The sequence below is a fragment of the Lactuca virosa genome, chromosome 4, assembly GCF_052849685.1.
Source record: "Lactuca virosa cultivar CGN04683 chromosome 4, Lactuca_virosa_CGN04683_v6, whole genome shotgun sequence".
NCBI classification, from domain to species: domain Eukaryota; kingdom Viridiplantae; phylum Streptophyta; class Magnoliopsida; order Asterales; family Asteraceae; genus Lactuca; species Lactuca virosa.
This window is the reverse complement of record NC_136429.1, coordinates 209,909,678-209,928,886: the sequence shown is the minus strand read 5'-3', so window position 1 is coordinate 209,928,886 and position 19,209 is coordinate 209,909,678. Positions and strand designations below refer to the sequence as shown.

Here is a 19,209-nt window from a genome sequence, read left to right as displayed (position 1 = left end):
TGTGCATTGATTGCACATAAACGCATCAGTAACTTGATGTTATAAAACGTTCCTTTGTGTGCAATTCAATAAGTAGTAGAACAAGCATATGAGTCAAAGTTTATCTGTTCCTTCTAGAAATAGAAGAGATATATGGGCCCCTCGATGATTTTGTGTTGACCCATGTATCGGGCCCGGTCAGAACTAAACTGATGTGTTCAGTTAAGTTCTTTGTCAAACAAATCGGAAATCGAGAAACAACTGCTAGACAATAAGTAAGACATTGTTCCATGTATTTGTCCGGCTGATATCATGAGAGCAGAGGATTATATGATCACTTATCTAAAATGGCGCTTCATAGTTCACAAGAGTTTTCGAGAGCTACGATTGCCGGTTGGTTCCTGAAGTAATATAGGCAAATACAGTTATTAGACTTATCCAAGTGGGAGTCTGTTGGATAAGGTGTCTAAGTCCATAACTTATTTGGTATATACTTGACCCGACCCGGCATGGTCCATTTGGGTTGCACTTCACCCAAACTAGTTATGGATAATTTTATGAGAGTTGTATACTTACGATTTATTAATATATTATAAGTTATAATATATTAGTATAAAGTCATGTTACTTAATTAGTTTTAATCTTGAATTAATTATGAATTAATTTAGTGATTAAAAGGAAGACTAATTAAATCATGGGCTATTATATTTATATGGTGTGGGCTAACACTCATTTGGGAATGGGCTAAGCTTATATGGAAGTCCATGGATGATCCATGGAGCTTTTACCCATGGATCCTTGGAAGAGGAAAAGACATGGGTTATTAGGGTTTCACCCTAACCATGTACACTATATAAACAAGCTTATGTTGCATGAAAAATAGCCTAAGTGTGTGTGTAATAATGGTGGCCGAAATCTAAGAGTTAGTATACTCTCTCATACATTTTCCAAGTTTGTGGTGATTTGTGATTTCCATTTTAGGCATTCACATTATTGGTGCTTGGCTCTCAAACTCCAAGGAATCAACAATCAACAAAAGGTATGTAATTCATCTAGTTCTTTTATGTTTAAAAGTACCCCATGCCATGCTAGATAGGTTATAAACCTTGGAAAATAATATTTTGCATGTATCTTAGACAAACATAGATCCAAGGTTTAATAGGGTTGCATGTACACTTAGGAAGTGTTAGAATGCTCAAAACCCAACATGTTTTATACAGGTTTTTAAATGATTTAAACTATATATGTAATTTATATCTACAAATATGTTGGGTAGAACATGGGTAGAGGAAATAGTTGGTGTGTGATGAAAGATGAGTTTGAGGATGAGACGAAAGATGATATAGATCATGAGATGAGGGTGACAGGTGAAAAATGAGTGAAACCTTTACCCAAACGATGGCCCACGTCATTCAGCAGAGTAGGGATAACAACCACGGACTATTCTAGACAGTCCTGTGGAACACTAGCAGGCTCGCAACTTGTAGGTGTTGTGGACTTGATGTTCACCGGTGTACTCTAAAAACCCATTGATATGTATTTCTAGAGGAGTCTCGGAACCAATACTGTCAATAAACGAGATAAACCCCGGTGACTATGGAGTTAGCGCTTGGTAACTACGGATATAGTGTATGTTGAGAAAACCCTGGCAACGATGGATTTCATGTCGATTCCTTAGCAATATCCTTAGGAATAAATGAATGAGGAATAGTTGATTCTTAGGGTAATCTTTAAGAAATAAAAAGGAGATAATGGGGTGGGTAATTGGGTTGATTGTGTGATGGTTAAATATAATATAATATTTTATTGTGGCTTGAAAACCCAATATGCTCACCAGGCTCCCAAGCCTGACCCACTCAGTTTCCTTTGAATTACAGGTAGTGACACAAGAGCATAAGTTGGTTGACAAGACGAGAGATTTTGGATTATAGACGAGTAGTTATAAATAACTGTTGTAAGGTCTATTTTGTCCTGTTTATGCTTTTGGTCTGTATCAGAACATGACATCCCGAGATTTTGTTATATAATAAAAATACATTTCTTTAAGAAATGCTTTGATAAATTCTTATCATATTTTGTTTTGGGAACAAATTCTGCAACAGTTTCCTTTAAATGATTACTCTGATTTTAAAACAAAGCATAAACAAATCGGTCTTTTCTGGCCGTGAAAATTGGGGATGTCACAAGAATTGATTAAAATTTCCGAGAATTGGATCGGGTGTTGAACTAGGGTAAGTTTCGCATCCTGGTCAAGAATAGAGACGACTCGAGTAACCATTTAGTTCGAGGTTTTATAAGTCGGAGTTCAGAGAACTCCCGACAGATGGTCGGCATTTTCTTGTTATGCATAGCATGTTTGTGGATGGATCCAGACCGAGAGTCGTATAGAGCCTCGCTGCCTGTTCTTGACTGATGTGGGTTCGATTCAGGACATTTGTAATTGATATGGTTGGGTAGTGATGAAACCCGGGGTGGTAATCATGTTTGGTTAGAAGTGTTGTGAGACTGTGATGGATCGTAGCATTCACCTGTTCGAAGTAGACTATCATTAGTAGTGGACATGAGCGTAAAGAGGGAATCAGTTCGTGCCTTGGGCACGCCAGTCAGGATTGTCATGAAGTATTTCTTCGTTATGGGTTGAGGACCATTGGTGTCTGAGGTGGAGGTGGGCTTGTGTAACCCTAGATAGGTGGGACCCATGGGTAAGGCTGCTTCGTGGTATAGTTTGGGTGGGACCCGGGGGCAAGGCCCGTGTGTTATGGGAATCTAGGTGGGACCTGGTAGAGACCGTTGGGTCAAGGTACTGGATTTTGGATTTCAGTATTGAGTATGTGGTTAGTATGTAGTGCAGAGGGATGTTTGGGCTGGGTAGCCTTGTTATCCGTACTCTTAGGGACCTGGTGGTTGGTCCAAGTGCGAGACTGGTAGTCTCAGCGTTGGTTTGGGAACCTTTGTATCCCGATCTCGCAAGGGCTATCATTATCAGAAGGTCTTGGGTAAAATGCAAGTGCAGATCTATGGATCTCGATTTACAAGTTGAGTATCGGGTTAGATTTTTTGAGTAGGATCTCAAGTCGGGTCACGCGAGTGTTTTGTGCAGGATTTCCGTTTCCATGGGTTGAGGATCGGGGTCTCTATGTGCCGAGGGCATCGATAGAAGGGTTCAAGGGTGATGAATGGATTCAGATCTGATGATAGATCAAGCTCTTGTGATTGTGTCTTGAATTGGTTCTATTGGTAAGAGCATCAAGATAAGTTAGGGAAACATATTTCGAGTTGGAGCTCGAGTGTGTGGAGTTGATTGTTATTCCGAGGCGATGTCAGGTCACTTGCAGTTGGGTTTGGATAAGCTTAGAGTAGATGATCTGATCCTGTTGCGCAGCTTTTGTCCGAGTCTAACCGTTGCAGTGATGAGTCTCCTACTCGAAGGATTATTTGAGCCTTATGTCAAGTATAAGTGTTATGCAAGAACAATTGGTTTGTGATTCTGTTTTCTAGTGGGAACCTCAAGTAATTAGAAGTAGAGTAGCCAGTTGGGAGACAAGTGAGTTGGATTCAATAATGATTCAGTATGGGCAGTCTGTCGGGGAGTCCGACCATCTCAAGACTTCAGATTTCAGCTTGGGTAAGCGTGATTATGTTATAAGGGATTCATACATTTGCGGGTTGTAGGGCCCTGTGAGGGTTGAATTCAGCTCCCTTGGGAAGGCTGGGGTATACTTGGGGTTTTGGCTGTGTTGCTCAACGTTGTTCGGCATGACGGGAATGGTAAGGAATGATTTCGAGGACGAAATCTAATTTAAGTGGGGGAGAATTGTAACATTCCGTTTAAATTAAATAAAATAAGTAAATAAACAATAAGCCCTAAACCCCGAGATGTAAATGATATTTTTATATTATTTTATTGAAGCCCTAAATCCATAATAATTTATGGATGATAGCCATGGGAGTTAAATGTCATAATTTTTGGAATTGTGGGGGTTAAGCGTAATTTTCGGAGTCACTTTGAAAATATTTCTGAAGGCAGGGGCTGCTTGGAAATTATTGGGACTTAAGTTGAAAAGATTATGAGTGGGAGGGACTGGAAGTGTCATATTCGTATGAAGATTTTTATGTAACACGAGATTAAACCGATGCCTTCCTTTCCCTCTCGTTGCATCATCTAACCCTAACACTAGTTACACATCTTCAGCTGCCACCATAAGAAGCCTCCTAAGCCATCACTGCCAGTCGAGTTCGAACACCACCTATCCGCATGCCACCTCGCCGATGAGCGCCACCACAATGTTGCTGTCGGACGCATGAGCAGGCGGAAGAGCCATTGAGATGGGAGTTCAAAGCCGGATTCGTCGTGCGTGGGTCGAGAGCGACTGGGAAGCCATCGGTAAGGTAAACCGCAACCCACCTTTTCTTTCTCTCTCGTTCTTTTCTGTGGGTACGACGCCGAAATTGTCGTTATAGTAACCGATGGCCCTTGGGGTGCTGTTTTCGTCCATTTCCAGCGACGTTAGCTGCCTAGGTGGTGGCTTAGTGTGCGCATCCTCGAGTATAGATGTTGATGTCTGTATTCGTGGTGTAACATGCACGTTATTTGGCCGGAAAACCCACCACCACCACCGTGAGGTGGTGGCTGACACCATTTTCCCGCCACTAGCCACCATCTCCGGTGGCTGTGTGTTTATGTGTGTGTGTGTGGATTGGTGTTTGGTGTTTGAAGTACTTTTGGTATTGTTTTGGCCTAAAAACACAACCACCACCACCACGAGGTGGTGGCTGCCGCCGTGAACCGCCGTCGACCACCACCGTCCGAGGTGGAAGTAGGTGGTGCCCAGCCTAGTGAAACCCTAATTGACCAAAAAAACATAACCATTAGACTAATTGGCATGTTTTGGGTTGGAAACCCTAATTAGGATTTAGGAAACCCTACTTAGGGTTTAGGAAACCCTAATCTTGGACACTTTAGTTTGGGATTTACCGGGACCCGCGTTTGGATTGTTGAATTGGAATTTTGAATTATGTCCGACTACATTGTATGTATGGCTTAGTCAAGTGATGGACTTAATGGATTAAGTCCTTAATGGGTTAAGTAAGAACAGTTAACCCTAATCGTCATTTTATGTGAAAACCCTAATTATGATTGGGCTTCAAGTTGGGCCTTTCTTTTGGGCTTAGGTGTTTGAATTCTTGTTAGGCCATCTGAGAACTGATGGGTTTTGAGCATTCTAACACTCCTAATGTGTACATGCAACCCTAGAAACCTTGGATCTACGTTTTCTCTAATATTCAAGCAAATAAGAATTTTCCAAGGTTTCCATCCTAACTAGCATGGCATGGGGTACTTGTAATATAAAAAACTAGTAGAATGACATACCTTTTCTTGTAGCTTGGATTCCTTAAGACCTTGTGAGCCTAGCACCCCAAATGTGATGCCTCAAATGTTTCACACAACACCTACAACTCTTGGAATAACTTGAGAGAAGAACACTTTGATTACAAAATTGGCTAGCCCTCCTTATCTTGTAATAGTGGCCGATTTTGCTAGCTATGGAGCTCTTTATATAGTGTGTCACATGTAGGGTTACACCATGTAAACCCTAATGTGCATGGCTTTTCATTTCCCACATGATCCATCGGTTAGAACCTCCATGGAGCACCTAATAGGTCCTAGCCCAATCTAGTGAATCATGAACCATAAGCCCACTATACAAGAATGAATGATTTACAAATCAATCCCCATATATTTAATTAGTCTCTTTTTTATCACAAAATTAATTCCAAATTAATTCTTGATCAATACTTATTAAATAATATGATTTCATATTAATATATTAGAACTTATAATATATTAACAAATCGTAAGTGTCCTTTTTCTCATTTTGTCTATCCAACAGTTGTGATGAAGATGCGACCCAAATGGACCATGCCAAGCCGGGTCAAGTACATACTAAATATAGTTATAGACTTAGACACCTTATCCAACAGTCTCCCACTTGGATAAGTCTAATAACTATAGTTACATGTATGACTTCAGGAACCGACTAGAAATCGTAGCACTTTCAAAGTCTCGCGGAACTGAGATAATGATGCGCCATTTAAGATAAGTGATCATATAATCCTCTGTTCTAGATATCAGCCGGACAAATACATGAAACAATGTCGTACTTATTGTCTAGCAGTTTGTTTCCCGATTTCCGATTTGTTTGACATAGAACTAAACTGAACACATCAATTTGGTTCAGACCGGGCCCGGTATATGGGTCAAAGCAAAATCAGCGAGGGGCCCAGATATCTCTTTTAATCCTCCAAGGACTAAAAGGTACATATAGACTTCGACTCATATGCTTGTTCTACTACTTGTTCAATCATACACAAAGGCACGTTTTATAACATCGAGTTACCAATGTGTTTTCGTACAATCAATGTATAACCAACTCATAGTCAACAACTCATATCTCTAGGTTTGAAGACTTATATGATATTACCATCTCACGATCACTCGAGATAAATTCCATGAAGTGATACAAGTGAGCATGGGTTGAATCCAATACTCAGAACTTATGAGCACTCATGAATGTTGTAGCAACCATTTGCTATGTCTAGCACCTTAGACATCTACAAACCCAATTCATGACAGTCTTGATTCATATCTACTTCCAACATATGACTGACTATGGAGAGTTTGAATAAAGAAATTATTCTGGAAGTCAAAACATGCAAAATTGAAACAATAGTAAATAATTGACACAAGATAGCAACACTTTACTTATAAATAAACAACAACTTTTATTTAATCATCAAATGTCAATTTACATTTTACAAGCTTCAGAAATAACTATCTAATCTGTAAAACTAATATCACCCTTCAGCCCGATGCACCTCGCATGCTGCAAAATGCTTAGCCCTACACAGTCCCTTCGTGAGGGGTTTTCATCCGATGATACCCTCTTCACAATAAGGAGTCCTTCTTCTATCCGATGTCTAATGAAATGGTATTTTCTGTCGATGTGCCTGGATCTGCCGTGATCCCTTAGTTCCTTAGCTAAGGCAACTGCACCTTCGTTATCATAGAAAATCTCCATAGGCTTCTTAATAGCTGGTACAACTCCAAGGTCTCGAATGAAGTTCTTTAGCCATATTGCCTCCTTTGCTGCATCGGTTGCCACTATATACTCTGATTCGCAAGTTGAATCAGCCACTGTTTCATGTTTGGAACTTTTCCAAGTAATTGCTACTCCATTTAGGGTAAAGACCCAGCCCGACTGAGAGCGGAAATTATCCCTATCAGCCTGGAAGCCAGCATCACTGTACCCCACTACTCTCAAGTCATCACTCCCACCAAGGGTAAGGACCCAGTCCCTAGTCCTCTGTAGGTACTTGAGAATATTCTTTACCGCAGTCCAGTGAGCCTTGCCCGGATTCCCTTAATATCTGCTGACCATGCTCAAAGCAAAGGCCACATCAGGGTGAGTACAAGTCATAGCATACATGATAGAGCCCATAGTGGAAGCATATGGTACATGACACATCTCAACTATCTCAGCCTCTATACTCGGACTCTGAGTCTTACTCATTTTGGCATTGCTCTGGATTGGTAAGTCACCTTTCTTGGAATCTTGCATGCTGGATTGGTACTTTGACTAAGTCCAATTAGTCTCTTACTCCTTTCTCTCAATATCCTTAACCCTAGGATATAGGCAGCTTCTCCAAGGTCCTTCATAGCGAAACACTTCCCAAGCCAGGACTTAACTTCCTGCAGGGTTGGGATGTCATTTCCTATGAGTAGTATATCATCCACATACAATACCAAAAAGCTAACTATACTCCCACTAGCCTTAACATATACACATGACTCATCTTCACACCTCAAAAAACCAAACTCTTTGACTTTCTCATCGAAACAAAGATCCATCTACGAGATGCTTGTTTCAATCCATAGATGGATTTCTCAAGCTTACACACTCTATTAGGGTGCTTTGCATCGACAAAACCCTCTGGATGACTCATGTAAACATCCTCAGTCAACTTTCCATTAAGGAAAGCGGTTTTGACATCCATTTGCCATATTTCATAATCATGAAATGCATCTATGGCTAGCAAAACCCTAATAGACTTAATCTTCGCTACTGGTGAGAAGGTCTCATCATAGTCAACTCCCGGATTTTAAGTAAAGCTCTTCGCAACCAGCCGCGCTTTATAAGTGTGTATATTTCCATCCATGTTAGTCTTCTTCTTGAAGATCCATTTGCACCCGACCATCTTACGACCCAGTACATTGTCAACCAAGTTCCAAACTTGATTGTCATACATGGACTGAATCTCGCTATCCATGGCCTCTTTCCATTAGGCAGATTCAGGGCCTGCCATGGCTTCCTTAAAGCTGTTAGGTTTATCCAGATTTACCAGTGTCCTATTACTGATAAGTTCATCACCTTCTGTAGTAATATGAAAACCATAGTAATGCTCAGGTGGATTCCTAACTCTTGTGGAACGCCTTAGAGGTACGGATTCATCAACAGGAGTTTCCTCCTCAGGTTGATCGTTAGGGTTGGAGGTTCCTTCACCGCTTGACTCTTGAAGTTCTTCAAGATCAATTTGCATCCCACTGTTTCCTTGGCTTATGAATTCTCTCTCACGAAAGACCCCTCTTCTTGCCAGAAATACCACATTCTCATTGGGTCTGTAGAAGAAGTAACCAAAAGAATTTTGTGGGTAGCCGATGAAAATACACCGCTCACTTCGAGGTACGAGCTTATCCTGAGTCTCACGTCTCACGAAAGCCTCGCAACCCCAAATCTTGATGTGATCTAAATTGGGAACTTTCCCAATCCACGTCTCGTGAGGTGTTTTGGCAACCTTCTTGGTAGGGACTAGATTAAGGATATGGGCGGCAGTCTTTAAGGCATACCCCCAGAATGAAATTGGTAATGAAGCTCGACTCATCATGGAATGAACCATGTCCAACAAGGTTCGATTGCGCCTCTCAGCCACACCATTAAGCTGTGGTGTTCTGGGAGGTGTCAATTGTGAAACAATTCCACATTCCTTAAGATAGTCAAGGAACTCTGTACTAAGATACTCTCCTCCTCTATCGGATCGGAGCATCTTAATGTTCCTGCCCAATTGATTCTCCACTTCCTGTTTAAACTCTTTGAACTTTTCAAAGGTTTCTGACTTATGCTTGATTAAGTAGACATAACCATATCTACTATAATCATCAGTAAAAGTCACATAAAAGCGGTGAGCATCCCTTGTGGCGGTTCTAAAGGGTCCACACACATCTGTGTGTATGAGGTCCAACAAACCTTCACCCCTAGAACAAGTACCAGTGAAGGGTGACTTTGTCATTTTTCCAAGCAAACAAGATTCGCAACTATCATCTGACTTTAAGTCAAACGACTCCAACACTCCAGCCTTCTGGAGCTGGCCTATGCACTTCTTGTTAACATGTCCAAGACGACAATGCCACAAGGATGCTTTATCCAAACTAGTGGAAGAATCGATATGTAATACATTATTTCCTAAGTTGTTTACAACCGACACAGTTTCATATACACCATCACAAGGTAATGCTTTAAAATAAAGAACATTATTATAAAAGGCATTAATACCACCAACTTCATTATTAAATGAAAAAGTAAATCCTTGTTTGCACAAGCCATGAAAGGAAATAATATTTTTCGCCATTTCAGACGAGTAACAACACTTATTCAAATCTAACACTAACCCACTACTTAGCAACAAAGAATAAACTCCAATCTTGGTGACAGGTGAAGCTTTCCTATTCCCCATGATTAAGTTTATCTTTCCGTGCTCCACATCCTCACTTCTTCTTAGGCCCTACAAATCGGATCATATATGAATACCACAACCTGTATCAAGAACCCAAGAAGTAGAATGTGATGAGTTATTAGACAATATAGTGTAAATACCTGCATGGGTAGGCTTGACCTTCCCATCCTTAACATCTTGCAGGTACTTGCGGCAGTTTCGTTTCCAGTGCCCCTTTTCCTGACAATAGAAGCATTGAGCTTCTTTTGGGTTGGAAGAAGGAGTGACAGAACCACCTTTGGTTCCACTTGAAGAGGAGCCATCAAGAGACTTTCCCTTGGTACCCTTCGAAGGGTTTTTCCTCTTCTTCCCTCTACTTTGCCCGATTTCCAGAACAGGGGCGGCGGTAGGAGTAGGAGTAGTAACAATCGATTTTCCCTTAAGACCAGTTTCAGCGGTCTTCAAGAGCCCTTGAAGTTTGCTAAGTGTGACCTCCTCCTTGTTCATGTGATATGTCATTCGAAATTGAGCATAACAAGTACGTAAGGAGTGCAGTATGATAATAATAGCAAACTCCTCGGGGAAGTTCACATTCAATTTGAGCAAACGGTCCACAAACCTTTGCATTTTCTGCATGTGGCCCGTGATGGGTTCACCATCCTTCATTCGGGTTGTTATCATGGAAGAGATGATTTCATACCTCTCTTGACGAGAACTTTGATGGTAGCGGTCCATCAAGTCCATGTGCATCTCAAAAGGGTAAAAGTCCTCATAGGACTTCTGGAGTTCAGCTTTCATTGTGGCCAACATGATACATGCCACCTTGGTAGCATCTCTCTCATGTTCCCTAAACTCAGCGATCTCCTCTGGAGTAGCAGTAGACTCATCAATTTCCTTCAGCTCCTTCTCGAGGACATATTCCTTTTCCTCGTTACGAGTGACCATCCTGATGTTCCTGAGCCAATCATTGAAGTTGGAACCATCAAAGATGATTCTCCCACAAAGGTTCATGAGAGAGAAGGAGTCGGTAGGGATTGAGCCAGAAGCATCATTGTTGGAAGACATCTGAAAAGAAGAAAGACAAGTTTAGATTAGATATAGAATCCTTAATAAGACACCCAAATGTAATATTAAGGCTAGGACCCAACACAATACTTTATAACTTGGAAGAGGGATGCCGTAATCCAAGCTATAAAATATTTGAAGGTAGGTGAATGACGATTCACCAATTTCCACCATGAAAAACGAAATAAATTATTAGGTTTTAATTGGATTGAAACTCCTAGATTCTTTTGAGATTCATTGAACTTTTCAAAGGCATGTTTAAATCTCGATTGTGCCCTCTCAAGTTTGTGACTGGGATGCCGAGGATCACAAACAAGGTGTGAATAACCATGCAAATTTACTTGGTACCCTTAATCTTTATCACCTAATCGATGTGACGGTTACCCACACGCGCTCCACCGATTTATGATAAATATTAAGTTACCCTTTGCCACTCTTACTAGTCCATGTTAGTGTGCCGGTTACCCACACACGCTCCACCAACGACTTGGTAAGGTACAAAGTGTAATTTCATGGGATAACACCAATTTCACATTTTCCTAAAGTAACTAAGATTGGGAATTTATAAAAGGTTTAGTTACTTTATATATATCATTATACTTTTAATGAGAACTATAGTCCTTCTCCTACCCGTTCGGCTAACGACCCTCCACCAGTCAAGGAAGCGGTGGGTGAGAGTGGACACCCATTAAGCTGCCATTTTATAGGCAACAACCTTATACCCCCCTTATAGATCGGCTTCGTGAATGAGGCCTGCTAACGGTAAGACTGACTTGCTCTTATACACACACACACACACACACACACACACACATATATATATATATATATATATATATATATATATATATATATATATATATTATTAACTTATAGTATTATAAAGTATAAGGGTTGAATTTTAACTTTTAAAACTCTAGGGTTTGGAATTAAAGTTTTCTAAAGGACTTTACAAATTCCAAATTTGAGGGCAAGTTTTGAAACTATTCAAAACCTTTCATGTTCATAACCTATGAGTTTAATGGTTTATTAAAATGAAGACTCTTCACTTTATGTAACCTATGGCTCTTTAATGACAATTTAAAGAAGTGACTTTTGGTAATCCATAACTTGAGGACAAATTATGGACTCCATCAATAGGCATCAAGATCAAGAATTACACTAACAAACAATTTGCAAATAATTCCTATGATCTTCTAAAACTCATAAGTATGAACATTCATATCAACATTTTCAAGAATCATATAAACACATATAAAACTTAAAAATTTGATAATAACCATTGTAAATGGATTAGCATAATCATTACCACATCAAAAAAACAGGTTTTACAAGTCCAAAACAGTTTAGGGTAATGATTCTAGTCCGTTTCAAGCAGCAAAACTCGAAATTCTACACACAGGGGCTCCTACTCGCCGAGTGCAAGAACCTACTCGACGAGTAGGATGCATTTTCTCTTGGACTCGTCGAGTCCCCCCATGGACTCAGCGAGTTCATTGAACAGTGTGCAAAAAAATCGATTTTTTCAAGCAGTTTGCATCAAATATAAAAAAACAAGCCTAGGCTCTGATACCACCGATGGGTTTTGAGCATTCTAACACTCCTAAGGTGTACATGCAACCTTAGAAACCTTGGATCTATGTTTTCTATAATATTCATGCAAATAAGAATTTTCCAAGGTTTACATCCTAACTAACATGGCATGGGGTACTTGTAATATAAAAAACTAGTAGAATAACATACCTTTTCTTGTAGCTTGGATTCCTTAAGACCTTGTGAGCCTAGCACCCCAAATGTGATGCCTCAAATGTTTCACACAACACCTACAACTCTTGGAATAACTTGAGAGAAGAACACTTTGATCACAAAATTGGCTAGCCCTCCTTGTCTTGTAATAGTGGCCGATTTTGCTAGCTATGGAGCTCTTTATATAGTGTGTCACATGAGGGTTACACCATGTAAACCCTAATGTGCATGACTTTTCATTTCCCCCATGATCCATGGGTTATAACCTCCATGGAGCATCCATGGAGCACCCAATGGGTCCTAGCTCAATCTAGTGAATCATGAACCATAAGCCCACTATACAAGAATGAATGATTTACAAATCAATCCTCATATATTTAATTAGTCTCTTTTTTATCATAAAATTAATTCCAAATTAATTCTTGATCAATACTAATTAAATAATATGATTTCATATTAATATATTAGAACTTATAATATATTTACAAATCGTAAGTGTCCTTTTTCTCATTTTGTCTATCCAATAATTGTGATGAAGATGCAACCCAAATGGACCATGCCAAGCCGGGTCAAGTACATACTAAATATAGTTATGGACTTAGACACCTTATCCAACAAGAACAAGTGTATGGACTAGATTATTTGGATGGGCTTTAGGGTAAGCCCCATGCAAGGAGTTTGGGTCCAATTTGGAAAATTAGTCCATAGTTTGGCCTTGGTTGATTATTTACTTTTGGGCCTTCAGAGTGTGAGTGTGGGCCTTGGTCTTGGACCAAGCTAGGTTAGGGTTAAAATGGATTTTTTACCCCAAGTATGGACTTATTGTTATGTATTGGAACTCGATTATTAATTGGGTGTTTTTTTGATGTTGACAGTTCGGGAATCTGTCATCCAACAGCTAGAGTTTTATCCGCGGGACTTCAGTGGAACAAGGTGAGTCTCCTCACTATGTTTAGCGGGTGGAAGGCACCAATGTCGGGCCATGGTTATTATGTTAGGATGTCAGTTGTCTGTGTAACCCTGGCATGTGTACGTATTGATATGTATGTTTGGGCGGGGCCCGATGATTATTTTATATGCTAGTATCAGGTTATGCATATATGACTTGTATGTGGGCGGGGCCCGTTGATTGTGTTGTATGCTATTATCTTTGTGATTTTCACATGTTTTGGAATGTTTATATGATTATATGTATGTGAGTGTGGGCAGGGCCCGTATCTCATCATTATTCGAGTGTGGGCGGGGCCCGTATCTAATGATTAGTTGAGCGTGGGCGGGGCCCGTTTCTCATCATTACTTGTGTGTGGTTAATGGTATGTTTGGAAGGTTGTGTACTTGTTGTATGTGTGATACTTGTATGTGTTTGTTTTTGTATGTGAGTGTGGGAGGGGCCCGTATCTCATTATTATTTGAGTGTGGGCGGAGCCCGTATCTCATGATTAGTTGAGTATGGGCGGGGCCCGTATCTCACAGAGTGTAGGCGTGACACGTATCTCTTAGTTAGATGAGTGTGGGCGGGGCCCGTATCTCACAGAGTATGGGTGGGGCCCGTATCTCTTAGTTAGCTGAGTGTGGGCAGGACCCGTATCTCACAGAGTGTGGGCGGGGCCCGTATCTCATAGGGCGGGGCCCGTTATCCGAGTATGGGTGGGGCCCGTATCTCCTTGAGTGTGGGCAGGGCCCATATCTCCTAGTTACATGTTATGTGTATGGTATGTGCTAGTTTGGGGGAAACTCACTAAGCTGCATGCTTACGGTTTTCAGATTTGGTTTCAGGTACTTCGGTCTTCAAAAAGAAGAGCTCGGGATGATTGCAGAGCACACAACATATGTTTTCGCCCATGGATGTTTTACTTAGATTTTATAGAAATTGATACAGTGGTTTTATGTATATGTTTGGATGTCATTGACAAATACTGTTTTATCCATTATTAAAAATGAAATTTTTGGGACCATATTTTATGGATGTTACAAATTTATACATGTGAATCCCATGATTTAAGGGATTGTATCATATCTATACTAAGAACCGATCTTCATAACAAAGATAGGAGATCTACTATCTATTCTGTACTTATCTATATCATGACCTAATATACAAAAGATTACATAGAATAACTATACTAAGAGCTGACGCTGATAAGCTTTATATGCTGGCGCTGGTTGTAGAGTATACGCTAATGCTGACGAATGTGTAGAGTGTTTGAGTCATCAGATCATAAGGTGTGATCTTACAAAGGATGTTAAAGAAATTCATCCACGATATATTTTGTCTCGGTGTAGGAAAAGATGTGAAACAGGGATACTACTTAGTGATAAATTGTTATGAAGATTTAATGAGTGGTGAAAGCGTTAAACAATTTCACCACTTGCGTTCCATTTTTTACGATGATGCGCATATTGCTAATTCTAGCGAAAAGTGTGAATACTTGTTTTTCATGCTTTAGGGCTCGAACTATTTAGTTCAAGATTGGTAATGAACTAGATGGTTGTTGATGTACCGAATGTCATGGAATCTTATACTCTTGCTTCAAGTATCTCAAGGCCTAATTAATTTTTTCAAGTATAACTACATGTTTGATTTCATTACATAAAATCAAATTGATGCTCTTAAGGATGCTCACATCTCTTTTCCCCTCCCATACAAGAATCAGGCCCAACTTGATTTTTTTTTGTGCTTGATTCCAGTAGCCAACTTCCATCTTTACTGACAAAAATTAATTTTTAGCTAATAAGCTAATTTATAGTTGATAAGCTAACTTATAAATTAATAGTGTTTGGTAAAAAAATAACTTATAGAATATAACATGACAAATAGATATTGAGATTTTGGCTCAAATAGACATATTTTGGGCGTATTTTCCAAAATATTGACATCAAAAAACATGTTTCCACAAATAGACATACATTTTGCGGAAGTGCCTACACGGGCTACACGGAATTAGGATACCCTTCGAAAAAATAATGTTTTATCAAAATGTATTTCAACTATAAATATACAGATAAAACCAATCATATCAAAAACAAATATAAAATAACAAAAGAGCATGTTCGATAACCCATTATTCACAACCATAAGTACATAATCGAAACAAAAAATGGATAACTAACATTTATAAATTTTTTTACTAATTACGATAAAGTTTAAGTCGAATCAAACTAATTGTTGATTATGATCCAAATTAAGTTTTATTATAACATACAATCAACTTTCTACGAAACTGAAATTCCGTCAAATCCAATTAAATAGTTATATCTTGTGGTTTTACTATAAATAATATAAATCTATTAAAATCTTTATTGATAAAACGTACACAACAAGCTCAACAAAAAAATAAGGCAAGGATTTGATAATTAACTATTGCTTATGAACAAAAAAAAAGGAAATGTATTCAAATTGCAATTAAAAATGGAAACTTATTAAAGCAATCGAATATTTTAAAAACATAATAAATGATGACTTAAAAATAATCATATTAATGCGAAATCACAACATAATTTCCTAGGATTTGCACTAAAATAACATGGAAGGGTTCTCATGCTGATCTGGATAATTGGATGTACACGTTGGCCACGTCCATCTGGCAACAAACGAGTGGTGATTAGGTAACCAGTGTAGAAGGAAATCTCCCCTAACGAACAATATTTTAATAAAATTACGAACATACCCCTAGCCGCGATATTATCCAGCTGGCAATTTTTTAGTATTATACAAGGCTACTTGACAGCACCCATTATTGACGTGGAAATTATTCTATTCCCATTTTCCAAGTGGAATATACCCCCTAATCATTGAGTATTTTTCATTTTACACCCTCTACAAAATCATAAATAAATTTCTCTCTCATCCTCCCTTTTGTCCACCCTACTCTTCCCCTCCATTTCTCTCTTTCTCTCTCATCTCTCATCTCTCTCGCTCTAATAAACTCCCCTGTTTTCAGGTTGATTTTGATTCAAAGGTTCGGATTGGGATTGTTTCATCTAGATTTTGACTGTTGTCGTGAGGCGCAAGAGCGCAATCTGAAATGTCTTTTAGATTTTTCCTCATTTTTCCAGAAAAATCCAAGGTTGAAGAAGGAGAGTGGGAAAAGGAGAGATAATCGACGATAATTTTCGTCTTCACCTAGAATTTTTCTTGCTGTTAGTGTTTGCGTAAATATATATATGCAAGTGTGTTTATATCTGGAGACTGGAGGAAATTGTTAGCTTATCGGACTTATCTGCTTCTTCTGGTAAGTTGATTTGGTTTGTTAGTGGAATTTGATTGTGATTTTGGTTAATGTTGCTAATAGTTTCTGTAAATATTTTGTTAGGAATGTCTGCTACGATGATGATGCCTGCGACGGAATCACAGTCAGTGGCGGCGAATCTGAATGCTCCGACGATGGAAGTAGAGTTTGCTGAGTGCGATTGTTGTGGATTGACGGAGGAGTGTACGCCGGCGTACATGGAGAGAATTCGAAAAAGGTATCAAGGGAAATGGATCTGCGGTTTATGTGGAGAGGCGGTGAAAGACGAAATATTGAGAAGCGAACGGCTGATCACCACCGAGGAAGCGATGACGCGTCACATGGCGTTTTGTAGGGCGTCGAAGTCATCTGGTCCACCGCCTAATCCGGCGGTTCATTTAATTGCCGCCATGAGACAGATTCTCCGGCGAAGTTTGGATTCACCTAGATCCCTGAGGTCTATGCCTAGTAGTCCGACGAAGAACACCGGGGCCGGCGCACTTGCTCGATCGGAGAGCTGTATGCCGACTCTAACGCTTGCTGTTGTTGATTCATCTCCGTATGATGAACTCGAAGTACCTGAAGAATGATGAACAACACAGAAGAACAAAAATGTCGATGAACAATTGTAAGTTTGATTCCTTGATCCTCCAAAACGGATTTGGGAAAACTAGATGCTTAATTTAGATGAGACAGTTATTGTATCTAAACTCATTATAATTACTAGTAAACAACCATGTTTTGATCTTGATATCATTTTCCTACAAACAACTTCCATTTGAAATTTCTTCAAATTTTCAAACCCATCAATTATTTCAAGAAAACTTCCATCAATTAAAATATACCAAACTTAGTTGGTTAAAAAAGTGTCATAAATCAATACACACGGAAACAAAAATTTAGTGTGAAATGAATAAACAAATCATTACTCATTTCATCAAATCAATACTAATAAACTCAATTGTACACTAATAATGCAAGTATCTTGAAGGTGTTTGACATGAGAATAATCTTTTTGGCTTTTGTGGACATATGTTTTGCTACAACAAGAGATTCTCACTTTGGTCTTTCTAGCCGCAAGCTAGTTACCTATCACAAAAAGTGATAGAAAGACAATACAATAAGTCATATTGAGATGCCTATTTCCTACTGCTTTTAATAGAACATATATTCTAATATGTCAAAAAGCATGTAAATAATTATAAAAAGAGCTTATGATATGCATTGTGAATCCGTATCCTATATTTATGTAAAAGACAAAACAACAATAAAGTTCCGTAAAACCGTAAAACCGAAAGGTAATGTGAAAAGTATCGTGTGAAATGATGTCGATTTGGAATGCTTTGTTTATTGTACAATTATTGATCGTACCATTTTCATAGAGGTAAAAGAGGTAAAAAGTTGTAACGTACCTTATTAGATTGTACAACTTGTGAGGGGTAAGATTGTAATTTCAAACTCAAATTAGTGATGTGAAGTGACTATTTAGCCATAAAATTCGTGTTGGAATCCTGTGCGCATAAGTAAATGATAAAAATAAAATTAAAATACATAACCGTTACAATACATGTGATTTTCAAATTAATTAAAATATGAACGAACTGCATCCAAATACGGTATAAGTTGTCATGTGTTTAGTTTTTATATGAATCAATGAAATCGAAATGTGAATTGTGTTAAACGGAAGAATATATTTGTCTATTTTTTGAATTTATTAGGACAATCTAGTTTTTCAACCAAAAAAAGAAGAATTACAACTCTTACCTCCCACTTCTAGGAATGATAAAATCCATCAAAACATGGATTTTGAATGTATCAAACATTTAATGCATAGGAACTAAGAGATTCTAATTCCTTTGGATTCTTTGGGAGTTCATAAACCAAACTTGTGTTGTTAAACATGATAAATCATATCATCATAACAACACTATAACGTCAAATTTCTGGTATATTCCTCTAAAAATTTTATTATTTAAAGTTTTGGGTTTTTAGTGGCCACGACGTGGTGAATGAGTTCCCATGATGTGGCCTTGGCCAAAGAATACGCGGAGGTTAAGTGAGTGCCACGACGTGGCAGAATTTTCGCCACGCCGTGACATCCGTTTAAATACAAACTCTAATTTCGGTGTTTGTGCCCCTATTTAAGGGATGTGATGGCTAGGGTTGTCCACCCTTAGCCTCTAACACTCTCCCTCATCCTCCAAAGCAAACCCTAGCCGTTATTGTTAACTTTTGAGCTTTTATGGTGATTGGTGGTGCTTTAAAGAAGAAGAAGGTGACCCTTGAAGCTTTGTTTCAGCAAGAAACCCCTCCCCATCCTCTTTGTGCACGTTTTTAGGACTCTTGTAAGTCCTCACGTTCCAAACATTATGACTCTATGTGCTTAGATCTAGGTTTTCTTGTGCTCTTCTTCATGTTTAGG

General features: G+C 38.9%; 1 protein-coding gene across 1 annotated transcript; it reads left to right on the top strand.

Moving 5' to 3' along the window:
• Positions 1-16,424: 16,424 nt before the first annotated feature.
• Positions 16,425-17,538, top strand: LOC145107959 (uncharacterized). Its single transcript, XM_079044923.1, has 2 exons — positions 16,425-16,790; positions 16,872-17,538. Exon 2 carries the CDS (start codon positions 16,874-16,876, stop codon positions 17,375-17,377), a length of 504 nt encoding a protein of 167 aa, XP_078901049.1. The 5' UTR covers positions 16,425-16,790; positions 16,872-16,873; the 3' UTR covers positions 17,378-17,538.
• Positions 17,539-19,209: the final 1,671 nt, after the last annotated feature.

Excerpts from the sequence above, each read along its gene's own strand:
- LOC145107959 (XM_079044923.1), top strand. The coding sequence starts at position 16,874 with ATGTCTGCTACGATGATGATGCCTGCGACGGAATCACAGTCAGTGGCG.